The sequence below is a fragment of the Seriola aureovittata genome, chromosome 11, assembly GCF_021018895.1.
Source record: "Seriola aureovittata isolate HTS-2021-v1 ecotype China chromosome 11, ASM2101889v1, whole genome shotgun sequence".
Taxonomy (NCBI): Eukaryota; Metazoa; Chordata; class Actinopteri; order Carangiformes; family Carangidae; genus Seriola; species Seriola aureovittata.
The window spans coordinates 2,680,805-2,694,084 of NC_079374.1; the positions used below are offsets into that span (position 1 = coordinate 2,680,805).

Below are 13,280 nucleotides of genomic sequence, written 5' to 3' on the forward strand. Positions count from 1 at the left end.
CAGGGCAGCCTGGGCGATACAGTGACTCGGTATCGGAAGAAAGTGACTAATAGAACCGGGGCTAACTGTTTAGCATGCTAACTTCAGAAGAAGAAAAGAGGAGAAACAAATAAGGCCAAAACAACAGTTGACATTTGGCAGCACTTTCCACCTCTAGAGACACTTTTTGGTGAGTAAAAGAATGAGGATTGATGCTGAGACTAATAAACAGCTGTTAATGCTAACATTAGCTATGTAGCAATAGCCGAACTTACAAATAGCTCCTTTAACCAAATATTGATTGTTAATGTGGTCATCTATCGATTAAGGACATTGGTTAAAATTTGCATTCCTAACACAGATACAGTTGGATAGTTAAACTAAAACAAATTATTACATTTTAAAAGTTAATCTACATATTTATGTATAAAACCTTAATTTGTTATGTAATTATAGCATGAATCAAGTATGTATAGTAGGTATATAAGTATAAAATAGCATAAAATACTCGTATAAAATTCAAGTACAACTGGTATTATAGTATATTATATTATGTTCCTGTTTTTAAAGTGACTGGTTAAAGGTCATGTCTGTGGGGGTTTACACCAGACTGGAGTTGTGTTAATGTGTTTAATAGCTCTCAAAGGACAAAAGAAGATAATGACCTGTTGCCCACCTCGAACATAATTATTGTGATAATTACTTAAATTGATTTATTACACATCTAGTTATTACATTGCCAAAAGCAACAGTCATTCAGTCTGTTTGTAATAAAACATCATGTTGCATCTTTGACACTTGTTTCTGATGACAGAGGTAAAAGGTGCTTGCTCAGCAGAACGTCTCATGAGACCAGCTCACTGTGACCACCGATCGGCTGTTTGCAGACTGGCTGTAGTCAGGCCTGTCCCCCGAGGCCTGGCCTGTTGTTTACACACAGTAGACAACACTAAGGATTGCAGTATTACAGTATCCTTACATCAGCTCTGGGCTTCTGTGGAGGCCATGTTGGTGTTATCAAAGTAAATTGCAAAAATAATAAATACTTTCCATCACTTTTAGGATGCACTTTCTATTAACTTTGTCATCACTTTGTGACCTTATTGACCCCCCCCCCCCCCCCCATGAAAGCGTAAATGTTACAGGTTGTTTAACCTCACATCTTGTCTCTGCATGAAAAAGCCTGACTTCCTGTCAACCACAGATGAAAAGTCGGAAGCTCAGGAAGGAGGAAAGTAATTGCAGGAAGAGGCAGACCACTGTGTTGAAGCAGGCTGCCACACAAAGCTTGGTAAGAGTGTGAAATGGAAGTTAAGATTTCTATTTTTCCAAAGATGCTCAATCTAAAAGTAAATATAGAATATGCAGCTGAATCTAGACATGAACAGTCAAATAAACTATGTTTTTCTATATTTTCCCCCCAGGCGTTACTGACATATCGTATTCAGAAGGCCAAAAAACATGTTTTGTGAGGTCACTGTGACCTTGACCTTTGACCACCAAAAGCTACTCAGTTCATCCTTGAGTCCAAGTGAATTTTTCAAATTCGCTCAAGCTGTTACTGAGATACGGACGGTCGACAACCCGAAAACATGATGCCTCCGGCCCTGGTTGTTGTCGGCGTGGAGGCATAAAAGTACAGTGAGATCCAGGTCTCGGACTTTCTGACCACACTGTATATAACAGTGGCACTGACTTTTATTTTGACAGCTGTGAGCTAAACAGTAGAAATAAAATGGTCACGTTACAGAGTCAGCTACAGAAATATGCAACAGTGTGTGCCTTTCTAAATTATGTCCAGTCAGTTCAGTTTGCTACAGCTGACTAATCAGGTTTTAGATGTAAATAAAGGGAAATTAAAGCACCTCAATCTCTCAACTTGTGTCACAGCTTAGGATCTGAATACTTTTGTAAATAAGAGAGTAAATAAGAGTTTTTCATTTTTTGAATATAAATACATTTCTAAAATCATGTTTTCACTTTGTCATAATGGGTTGTTGAGTGAAGACTGATGGGAAAAACAGAAAACTGTAACGGGGGCACCACCCAGCAAAGAGGTCTACAGTAACAAAACCTTTGGGTTCAGGACTCCTGAGTTTGCTGGAGTTGTTTACATGTTAGTGGAGAGTTTAATGAGATCCATGGAGGGTGAAGCAGTCTGATAAAAACAATCCACTGAGTCAAACACTCCACGTCCTGTAACATTGGTGAATAAGACCATCTATTACAGGTAATAAGTTACCGTGAACCTCAAAGTCAGACTTAGGTTAATGATCAACATTTTGACTTTGGATTAACCTGATGGATGATGAATTAAATGTGACGCATATAACTCTTGGTGGATATTTAGAAGTGCAGAAATACAGATATCTGTATTTTATGATCATGTTTACAGTTTATATTCTAATAATCTGCTGTAATTCCACCATCGTGTGTCTTATCGTGATTCACAGAAACCTCCATGAGCCTATGTACATCTTCATTGCAGCTTTGTTGATCAACTCTGTCCTTTACAGCACTAATATCTACCCAAAGCTTCTGATTGACTTTCTGTCTGAAAAACAGATGATTTCGTTTCAAGCCTGTCTGTTTCAGACTTATATATATTATACTCTGGCCGCTTCAGAGTTCTTACTGCTGTCAGCCATGTCCTACGACAGGTATGTGTCTATATGTAAACCTCTGCAATATCCAACTATCATGAGAAAAACAACCATCAAAGTCTTTCTGGTTTCAGCTTGGCTCGTGCCTGCTTGTGAGCTCGTAGTGTCGGCTGTATTAAATGCCAATATAAAACTCTGTCGCTTTATTTTGGACGGACTTTTTTGTAATAATGCAATGTTCAATCTTCAGTGTGTTCGCTCAGCAGCACTGTCCATATATGGTGTGTTCATGTTGCTAAATATTGGACTTTTCCCCATGCTCTTCATCCTCTTCACATACACCAGGATACTTATAATCTCCTACAGAAGCTGCAGAGAAGTCAGGAAAAAAGCTGCACAGACCTGTTTACCTCACCTGCTGGTTTTAATCAGCTTTTCCTTTTTTATTACTTATGATGTCGTTATAGTGAAACTTGAATCTAATTTTCCAAAACTTGCCCATTCAATAATGACTTTACAAATGATCATTTACCATCCTCTGTTTAATCCATTCATATACGGACTGAAAATGAAAGAAATTTCTAAACACCTCAAGAGGCTGTTAAATCACACCATTAAATCTGCACTGTTAACTAAAGTAATGTAGTTTCATTTGTAATGATAATGCGGAGATGTGGTTTTTTTGGCAGCCATCTAATGGACTGATACAGAGTATGTTTGCATTTTGGACTGTGTTCATTCATATTAGTTAGATTATGATTCAGCACTGTGTGATTTAATCTAATAAAATGATTTCAGCGCTCCACACCACTGTTTCTAATGGTACACGTCTTTCCTGATGAACTCTCAGAGTCATTCATAATTTTGCATAATCGCAGCTTGTAATTTTAATTTTTGATGAATGTATTTACTGTAGATTAACAGGCTACATCTGTAGCTTGATGTTCACAAAGGCCAACAGAAGGAAATCAATTAAAGGGAGAGTCCACCAATTTTAGACATTAAGGTGCCATGTCATGGTTTGTCTTTCTCAGCCTGTGAAAACAGTTGAACAATATCAATTTGTCAAGTGTGAGAAAAGAAACCCTGATGATCGCACAGTGATGCCATCAGGGTTTTCTCAGACTGGTTTTACAGAAGACAAATTCACAACAGAAAGTCTGTGATACAAACTTGTGTTGTGTAGTTAGGAAGACATTTTAAAAGGCGAACACAGAGTCGCTGGAATTTTTGTTGGAAACATGGAAGTAGCATGATAACTCAAGGCTAAATTTAGCCTTGGTGGATTTGGGGTTTTGGTGTGCCACCTTAAATGAATCAAGTGAAACAAAATACCAATTCAGTCAGATTACAGTCTAGAATTAATCGCTCATAAATTGCTTTAATAGCATTATGGGAAATGTAGTATACAGGGTTTTTGGAGCTTGACTCATAGGTATTAAAAGTCAGGTTATCTCAGTCATTTTTAAATGTCTTGAGTTCAACTGTATCACTGTATCTCTATCTTGCTGCTTATGTTTTTTTTGTTTGTTCGTTTTGATCAGTCAGGGCCAGCAGAGTGAACTTGTGAACACAACATTGTCATATCATCACCTTTTCAGTTGATAAGGTGGAGTTGTTAGGAGACTATTGATTATTTCCACATTCAACAGTTGCAGAGCAACCCCCTATATCTATGAGGGGTGGGTGGCATCTACCTGTGTGTGGTCAGGGGCCCACTGTCTCACAGGCCTTGTTCAGGCCTGGGATTAACATGTGTCTCCAGTGGTCCAATCACAAGTGGACAACTTTAAGTACAGGTGTGAATGTACCCAACACACATTGAGGAAGCATTTGAGATCCGATCACTCAGACCACAGTTGGAGTTGGTCTGGGACACATATTGCCACATTGTTTTGGGAATGTAAACAGAAATGTGTCCGAGGCACATTGAAGGTCAGCCTACTCAACCGACGTCCTCTGCCACAGTCTAATTTTGTCATAGTCAGACCGCAACAAATTTAGTATTTTGCAAACGGAAATGATGTGTAGTTGCATATAGAGCGGGAAAGTGAGATCCAAGGTGGTCACTCGAGACTGTAAACTGTAAATACAGATGGACGTAGCCTCTGTGACGTCATCCATAGGTTTCTGTACAGTGGTTTTGAAGCTCGCTGTTGCCATCTTGCCAGTACCTGACTCCACTCCAACTGCCCTCAATCCTCCATAACTTTAGTCCTTCATAAAATGTGAACAGGTGAGTTATATAAACAGGTTTCATGAAGGAGGAAATCAGCTGTAGAGACCAAAACAGTTTTTGTACCAGGCTGTAAACATGTTTATTTCTGCTGTAAAGTTGGACATTTGAATATGGGAGTCTATGGGGACTGACTCACTGTTGGAGCCAGACTCTAGTGGTCACAAGAGGAACTGCAGGTTTTGTTATTCTTTTCTCTTTTTTTCTCTCTCATCAGATCAGAGAATCTTTTTCCTCATGGTCTATGGATCCTTTAAATGCAGTTTGACGAACTCCAGCTGACTGTTATATGCCTTTTACTCAAGGCCTGAATTAGAGGGACTGCTGGGTCACCCTCCTTGTCCAAGGCCCCTCTTCCCTAGTTACTCAGTTTGGTCAGACAGCCAACTCTAGAAAGAGTCCTGTTAGTTCCAAACTTTTTCCATTTCACAATTATTGAGGCCACTGTGCTGCTAGGAACGCTCAAAGCTTTAAATATGGTTTTACAGCCTTGACCCAATCTATGCCTCTACCAAGCAGCAACCTCTGAGGCTGAAAAATGAAGCCAACTTGGAAGTGCTAAAAACTGCAGTTCCTCTAATGGCCACTTGAGGCTGTCTCCAAAAGTGAGTCAGTCCCCATAGACTCCTATGTTAAAATGTCCATCTTTACAGCAGAAATAAACATGTTTACAGCCTGGTACAAAAACTGTTTTAGTCTTGATAGCTAATTTCCTCATTCATGACACCTGTTCATATAACTCACCTGTTTACATTTTATTAAGGCTTAAAGTTATACATAATTGAGGGTGTGCTGCTTTGAGTGACAGGTGGGTTAGCGTATGTTGCCACAAAGTCTCGGTTCCAAACACGCTAGATTTCTTTGCCCATTTTTGGATTAGCCAGAAGTTAGGCAAAGTCAAACAATGCCAAGATAACAATGGCGGAGCAGCTTGTGGAGGTTTACAGAGAGCTCCTTGGACTTCATGACTTGGTGTTTGTCTGGACATTATATACACAGTTGCCTTTAAACTATGTCAAATCAATTACGTTTGCTATAAAGGGACTAAAATCAAGTCCGAGACACATGTCAATAATAATTAAACAGGAAGCACCTGAACACAGCTTAGAGCAAAAGCAAAGGGTATGAATACTTTTGTAAATAAGAAAAGATTTCAGTTTTTCAGTTCAGATTTTTAATAAATTTGCCAAAACTTCTAAAAACATTGTCATTATGGGTTGTTGAATGTAGATTCGAATTAAATCTATAACACAATGTGACATTTTTACTTTTTATTCAGATTTCCACGTTTTGGGGGCATCACCACCATGTACATGAATTAGGCAATGGTGGATAAGAATATTTTGAGATTATTTTTATCATTATTATTAATTGTCACCAGTGCAACAAGTGCAAGTGTGTGTGTATGTGGGTATGAGGGTATGAGGGTATGAGGGTATGCACATTTCAGCCTAGAATTTGACGCATGTATCACAGTGAAAATAATTATTATTTGACAGCAACTACAATACAGGTTATAAATATAATATATAAATAAACCATACTACTGTTTATTTATTTATGTATTTTACATTAAAATGAAAAACAGTTTTGTCTTTGCATAAAACTACAGTTTCACCTACAGTACATATACCACTAAATCAGAAATGTGGACATACTCTTGCTTTCTAAGCTGTTTTTCACTTTACGAACATTATAAACTTTAACAATCAGATTATTTTGCCTGGACAGAACAACCTCTTGAGGTGTTTATAAATTTCTTTCATTTTCAGTCCATATATGATCGGATTAAAGAGAGGATGGTACAGAATCATTTGTAATGTCATTATGAAACGTACAGTTTTAGGAAAATCAGTTTCCATTCGCAGTAGAAGGACATCATATGCACTCGAACAGGAAAAGTTGATTAAAACCAGCAGGTGAGGTAAACAGGTCTGTGCAGCTTTTTTCCTCACTTCCCTACAGCTCCGATAAGATATTATAAATATCCTGATGTATGTGAAGAGAATGAAGAGCACAGGAAATATTACAATATTTGCAAAAACAACCAAGCCATATATATTTAGCACAATTGAAGCCACACAGTGAAGTTTGTAAAATGTGCTGTTACAAATGATTCCTTTCAAAGTAAAGTTACAGAGTGTTTTATCAGCATTCAGAACAGTCGGTACTGCAACCTGACAAGCAGGTACAAGCCAAGCTAAAACCAGGAACATCCTCACAGTGGTTTTTCTCATGATAGTTGGATATTGCAGAGGTTTACATATAGACACATACCTGTCATAGGCCATGGCTGCCAAGAGTAAGAACTCTGAACCGCCTAAAGAATAAAACATGAAATACTGAAAGAGACAAGCTGAATAAGATATGATCTGGTTTTCAGATAGAAAGTCAATGAAGAGCTTTGGGTAGATAACAGTGCTGAAGAGAACAGCGTTGATTAACAAAGCTGCAATGAAAATGTACATAGGCTCATGGAGGTTTTGGTGAATCCAGATCAGGTACACGATCGTAGAATTACTGCAGATTATTAAAATATATGCTGTAAACATGATCACAAAATAAAGATATCTGTATTTAGTCATTTCCACATACCCATCAATAATTATGTAAGTTGCATTTAGTTTATTTTCCATTGAGGATATCTAAAGAAAATGCTAACATACTTCACACTATATGTTGTAGTGGATCGTCTCATGTATTCAGCTACCTGACCTTGAAGTGGACTGTGTTCTTTGAAATATTCTTGCAAATACAGATATGTAGAATTCAAACCAAAGCATTCGGCCCTGGTGATGTTTTTATCAGCCTGCTTCACCCTCCGTGGATCTCATTAAACTTTCCATCAATAACTTCCGTCACGTGAACAACATCAAACTCTAGAGGCCTGGACCAGCGGCGGCCTGTGGCACCGAGGGCGCCACTGCATTGGGGGGCGTCTGGAGAAGGAAATGCATCAACCCGCATGTGATCAGCTCTGCAGGGATGTGCGCACTATCTGGAACAATTCATGTGTACATATTGACGCAAGCTGCAGTCCATGTGGGAGTTGCCATTACTCTCTGACACTGTAGCGGGCGCTGCTGACTAAACGCAGGGAAAAGGTTTAGAGGCCAAACATTTTAACATGCAACCACTGAACAGCACACATGCCGCTCTGCCATGATTGTGTTTGCAGAGCCCGCCGCGGCGCTCACAAATCACTTGGTGCCCGTGAGGTCATAGTTCATCATCAGAACCTCCCACCGCACACAAACACACCAACATCCACAAAATCATATTTACACAATCTCATTTACTGGCGACAGAACTGCCCACAAAACAAAATATTAAAATAGTTCTAATGTTCTAATCCAAAGATTTTTTTTACAACATTGAAACTCTGAACATTTTGCACATTAAAAAAACAGCTCAGATTATTATAATAGTTTCTCTGCACATAATGTGATAATGTCTGTACATTCAGTTTAAACCTCGCCCCCTCTCGCCGCTGGAGTAATTAAGACGGGAGCAAATGTGGAAGACAGGTATTATAAATTCATTTAAAGAGCAATAAAGTTCAAGTAAGGAGGAGGTTGATTTTTTCATTTTTTAACTGTGTGTCTATTATTGTTACCATGACGACGAGGGTCTGGTACACCTGTGGTAGGTACGCTCCTATGGGTCGTATCTGGGAGAAGGGACAAATGACCTATATTGTTGTTTAGACTGCAGGACTTGTTGGGCTTATCTGTTCTATGATCTATTTATACTTTTTAATCTTCATCTCCATTTTTGATCTCCAGTTGCTGCCACCTGCGTCTTGTTGTCATCACATTACAGCTGAGTAAATATATTAAAATATGTGATGTGCAGCCTATTTTACGGTAAACTTCCACCACTATCACACATTGAGGAAATTTAAATAAGGTTAAAAATATGGACTACACAAAGTAAAAATACAGTATCAGCCCACAGTCCACATAGGAAGGCATTAATATTTGGAGCTCCAGTGGATCAACTTGAGAGATGATGATGATGATATGCGTTCAGAATTTGTTTCCACTGAAAACAAGTTGTTAAAAATAAAAACAGCTATTCTATGTTTAAAAAAACAAAACATCAATTGTTATTTCTAAGCCTTTAGTGATCATCAAATACTTTGCTGTTTATGGTTGACGGCCTTAACCACAACAGATCGCCGTGATTCTGCTTCTTTTCTTTTTTAAACTCACGACCAAAGTAAAGTGCTTCATCTGATTTAGGAAAAAAAAGACTACTATGCAATTCATAGTACACACTACATTTAATTATTTAATTTCATTTATTTAATTATTATTTATGAAAATGACATCAGACATTATTTACTAGTATTATTAGTTTTTACCAGAGAAATAAAAACTCACATTAAACACTCTTTATGAATTGAGTAAATCAGTACAAATACATTAGTTCACTTTGGCGTGACACAACAGCTGTTTGAGGTGTTTGGATATTTCTTTCATCTTTAGTCCGTATATGATTGGATTACACAGAGGATTATACATTATTATTTGCAAGGTCATTATCAGACGTAAAGTTTTTGGAAAATCTGATTCCAGTCTAACTATGATGATATCATACGTAAGCAAACAAGAATAGTTGATTAAAACCAGCAGGTGAGGTAAACAGGTCTGTGCAGCTTTTTTTCTGACTTCTCCACAACTTCTGTAGGAGATTATAAGGATCTTTGTGTAGGTAAAAAGAATGAAGAGCATGGGGAAAAGTGCAACATTAAGCAGAACAACTAGACCATATACAGATAGCACTCTCGAACTCACACAGTAAAGATGGTTGACCAAAATGTTACAAAAAACACCTTTCAAAACTAAGTGACAGAGTTTTGTGTTACTGTGTCGTACGACTGGCACTGCGACCTGACAAGCAGGAAGAATCCAGGCTGAAACCAGGAAGATCCTCACAGTGGTTTTTCTCATGATAGTTGGATATCGCAGAGGTTTACATATAGACACATACCTGTCATAGGCCATGGCCGACAACAGTAAGAACTCTGAACCGCCTAAAGAATAAAACATGAAAACCTGAAAGAGACAAGCTGAATAAGATATGATCTGTTTTTCAGATAGAAAGTCAATCAGAAGCTTTGGGTAGATAACAGTGCTCAAAAGAACAGAGTTCAGTAACAAAGCTGCAATGAAAATGTACATAGGCTCATGGAGGTTTTGGTGAATCCAGATGAGACAAACGATCATACAATTACTGCAGATTATTAGAATATAAACTGTAAACATGATCACAAAATAAAGATATCTGTATTTCTGCACTTCTACATGCCCATCAAGAGTTATATATGTTATATTTATTTCTGCATCCATGAAAATTCACAAAAAATTAGACATGAATGAATACGACAGACAGAATGTGTAACAAGCATTGTTCAGATTGTCTTTTGATTGTCCTAATCTTTTACAGATACCTGACCTTAAACTGAATTTGGTGTGCGCTCACCTTTGGAGTTCACGTCTGACCAACTCTTTAAGTGAGACTTCTCCACCCTCTTTGGATCTCTTTAACTCCTCCATCATGAGCTGATATCATGTGAACAACTCCATCAGACTCTGGAGGCCTGAACCCGTAGGTGTTAGACTTTGTTTACATGGGTGTTGCTCTCTTTACATTTTTCTGTGCATCTGGAAACAACAATGTTACCACAGTGCGTGGAGCAGTGGTTCTCAAAGTGGGGTCCGGGGAACCCCAGGGATCCTTGAGGTGGTTCCTGGGGGTCCCCAGCAAAAAGGGGAAACTTCAAACCTGAAGTGACCTCGCTAAGCTCAGTTTCCCGCTTGGCCTCTAGTAACAGTTTGGTCTCTTGTTTGTGGTTTAAAGATATGTCATTTATGTACGTCTAGTTTTCTTTGCCAGGGATGTTTAGGACTAATTAATTAAATTATTTTTTGTTGTTTTGGGCATTGCTCCGCTCTGACGTTAATAAACTTCTACTCTGAACTCTGGCTCATACTGTGCAACTGGCTTTTCTTTGGAGTGGGAAGAGTCACACAGTATGTTATGTCTAGGTTTCCCTCAGACCAGGTACATAACAATCAGAGTACACTGACAAAACTTCAGGTCGATCAATTATAAAGACTTATATAATTCAAGGGAACTTTTTTTTTTTTTTATCATACTTATCATACTTGTAAAGTCCAGTTCTGATTACCGTCATCACATCACCTCAGTCTAGTGTTCATTTTCATGCCGTACACTGAAGAGTTTCAATACTTTCTCTCTACTGTCAGATTTGTGTGGACCAGAGAACACAATATTAAATGCACTGAGACTTTCAGTGGTGGCAGCATCAAAATCACTGCTACTAAAAATATTTAATTAGTTTGATTTGCATTTACAGTATAAACAAAACAAGAGACACATCTGCTTCAGTTTAAATATCAACCGTCACATTAACACGCTTTTTAAACAACATTGAAAGTGTTCATCTTCACTCTATGATCATTATGAGCTTCATCAATACAACCAGAGATAATGGTACTCATGAATGTAACAAGGTTGTATTTAGGTATGGTTAACTAAATGGAAATTGAAAAAACTATTAATTGTGATTACCTGTTATATAGCCAATCGGGTATATTTCAATAAAAAGTGACTTTTGTGTAACTTCCATCACATTGTTGAGGTTCCCGATGATCATTAATGTGTTAAAACAAATTGTTAAAAATACTTTCCAGGGAACAAAAGAATCACATTATTCTTTGTTGAAGAAATGACCGTCAGTGTTTTTTACAACACATCATTTTACACGACAGAACAACCTCTTGAGGTGTTTAGAGATTTCTTTCATTTTCAGTCCATATATGATCGGATTAAAGAGAGGATGGTACAGAACCACCTGTAGAGTCATGATTAAACGTGCAGTTTTTGGAATATCAGATTCCAGTCTCAGTATAATGATGTCATAAGTACACAACAATGAAAAATTGACTAAAACCAGCAGGTGAGGTAAACAGGTCTGTGCAGCTTTTGTCCTGACTTCTCTGCTGCTTCGATAGGAGATTATAAGTATCTTTATGTACGTGAAAACTATATAGAACATTGGAAAAAATACAATATTAAGCAAAATAATCACACCATACATAGATAGGCCTCTTGAACTCACACAGTGAAGTTTGTGAACTGAATTGTTACAAAAAATTCCTTCCAAAGTAAAGTGACAGACTTTCCTCTTAGAACTCAATATAGCTGATCCTGCCACCTGAGAAGCAGGTACGAGCCAAGCCAGAACCAAGAAAACACAGATAGTAGTTTTTGTCATGATGGTCGGATATCGCAGAGGTTTACATATACACACATACCTGTCATAGGCCATGGCTGACAACAGTAAGAACTCTGAACCCCCTAAACTGTAAAAAATAAAATATTGAAAGTGACACACTGGATGTGATATGATCTGTTTTTCAGATAAAAAGTCAATCAGAAGCTTCGGGTAGATAACAGTGCTGTAAAGAACTGAGTTCACTAACAAAGCCGCAATGAAAATGTACATAGGCTCATGGAGGCTTTGGTGAATCACGATGAGGCATACAATGAAGGAATTACAGAAAATTATTAGAATATATATTGTAAAGATAATTACAAAATAAAAATATCTGTATTTTTCAACGTCTACATAACCATTTAGAGTTATATACGTTACATTTCTGTCATCATCCATTGGGATTGTCAAACATTAACAATGTTTTAAACAGGCAGATTATATAATAAACATACCTAAAGATGTCTGAGTTTGAAGATAGAGTTGAATTTACATTTGAATGGCTCATACATTCACAGTTACTTGAGTTCTTAATGCACTCAGTATGTGTTCGTCTGTGTAGCTCAAAAAGAGCACGGTTCGAGTTTGTGAAATGTTTTTATCACGGCTTCACCCTCCATGGATCTCATTAAACTCTTCACCTAAAGAGACAACATGTAATCAACTTTGTCAAACTCTTGAGACGTGTTTTCACCTGTTTTACTGGGACAAGTATCCCCCAAATGTCACCTGTGTCAACAATAATGGTACCGCACTCTATGTTGTTTACCCCCCCTCCTTTCTCAAAGAGAGCACCTTGTGGTCTGTGAGTAGATTTGCAGTGGCGACAATTGTCCCAAGAATGAATTTCCTTGCTCAAGTTCCACAGAAAGATATTTGAATGTTCCTTTCCCCTACATTAGTTTATCCACAAAAGATCCTATGGCAAACTGATTAAAGGAGTCTGCTTTCTCTCTATTGACTATAATTATGGATGTGGTGTCAATCTTGAATATTGTGCTCGAAAAAAATTGCTGCGTGGCTGCAAAATAATATATTTTTTCCTGCTCAAGTTGCAGTAGGTCCAGATTGTGTGTCTCTGAAGTTGCAGTGGTAAGTGTTTATTGTTAGAACTATATTGAACATATTTTATCAACCTGCCCACATCATGATGTCT

General features: G+C 37.8%; 3 protein-coding genes and 1 pseudogene across 3 annotated transcripts; 1 reads left to right on the forward strand and 3 right to left on the reverse strand.

Annotated features, from left to right (window-relative positions):
* The first annotated feature begins 2,271 nt into the window (after nt 1-2,271).
* On the forward strand, nt 2,272-3,228 carry LOC130177613 (olfactory receptor 6N2-like). Its single transcript, XM_056389507.1, has one exon. It carries the CDS (start codon nt 2,281-2,283, stop codon nt 3,226-3,228), a length of 948 nt encoding a protein of 315 aa, XP_056245482.1. The 5' UTR covers nt 2,272-2,280.
* A 3,299-nt stretch (nt 3,229-6,527) lies between these two features.
* LOC130177614 (olfactory receptor 11A1-like) lies at nt 6,528-7,457 on the reverse strand. Its single transcript, XM_056389508.1, has one exon. The coding sequence runs from the start codon at nt 7,452-7,454 to the stop codon at nt 6,528-6,530; it is 927 nt and encodes a 308-aa protein (XP_056245483.1). The 5' UTR covers nt 7,455-7,457.
* Nucleotides 7,458-9,245: 1,788 nt separating this feature from the next.
* LOC130177794 (olfactory receptor 11A1-like) lies at nt 9,246-10,196 on the reverse strand (annotated as a pseudogene).
* A 1,406-nt stretch (nt 10,197-11,602) lies between these two features.
* LOC130177799 (olfactory receptor 10AG1-like) lies at nt 11,603-12,526 on the reverse strand. Its single transcript, XM_056389753.1, has one exon. It carries the CDS (start codon nt 12,521-12,523, stop codon nt 11,603-11,605), a length of 921 nt encoding a protein of 306 aa, XP_056245728.1. The 5' UTR covers nt 12,524-12,526.
* Nucleotides 12,527-13,280: the final 754 nt, after the last annotated feature.

What these genes read in the sequence shown, in the direction of transcription:
- LOC130177799 (XM_056389753.1), bottom strand. Translation starts at nt 12,523, where the DNA reads ATGGATGATGACAGAAATGTAACGTATATAACTCTAAATGGTTATGTA.
- LOC130177613 (XM_056389507.1), top strand. Translation starts at nt 2,281, where the DNA reads ATGGATGATGAATTAAATGTGACGCATATAACTCTTGGTGGATATTTA.
- LOC130177614 (XM_056389508.1), bottom strand. Translation starts at nt 7,454, where the DNA reads ATGGAAAATAAACTAAATGCAACTTACATAATTATTGATGGGTATGTG.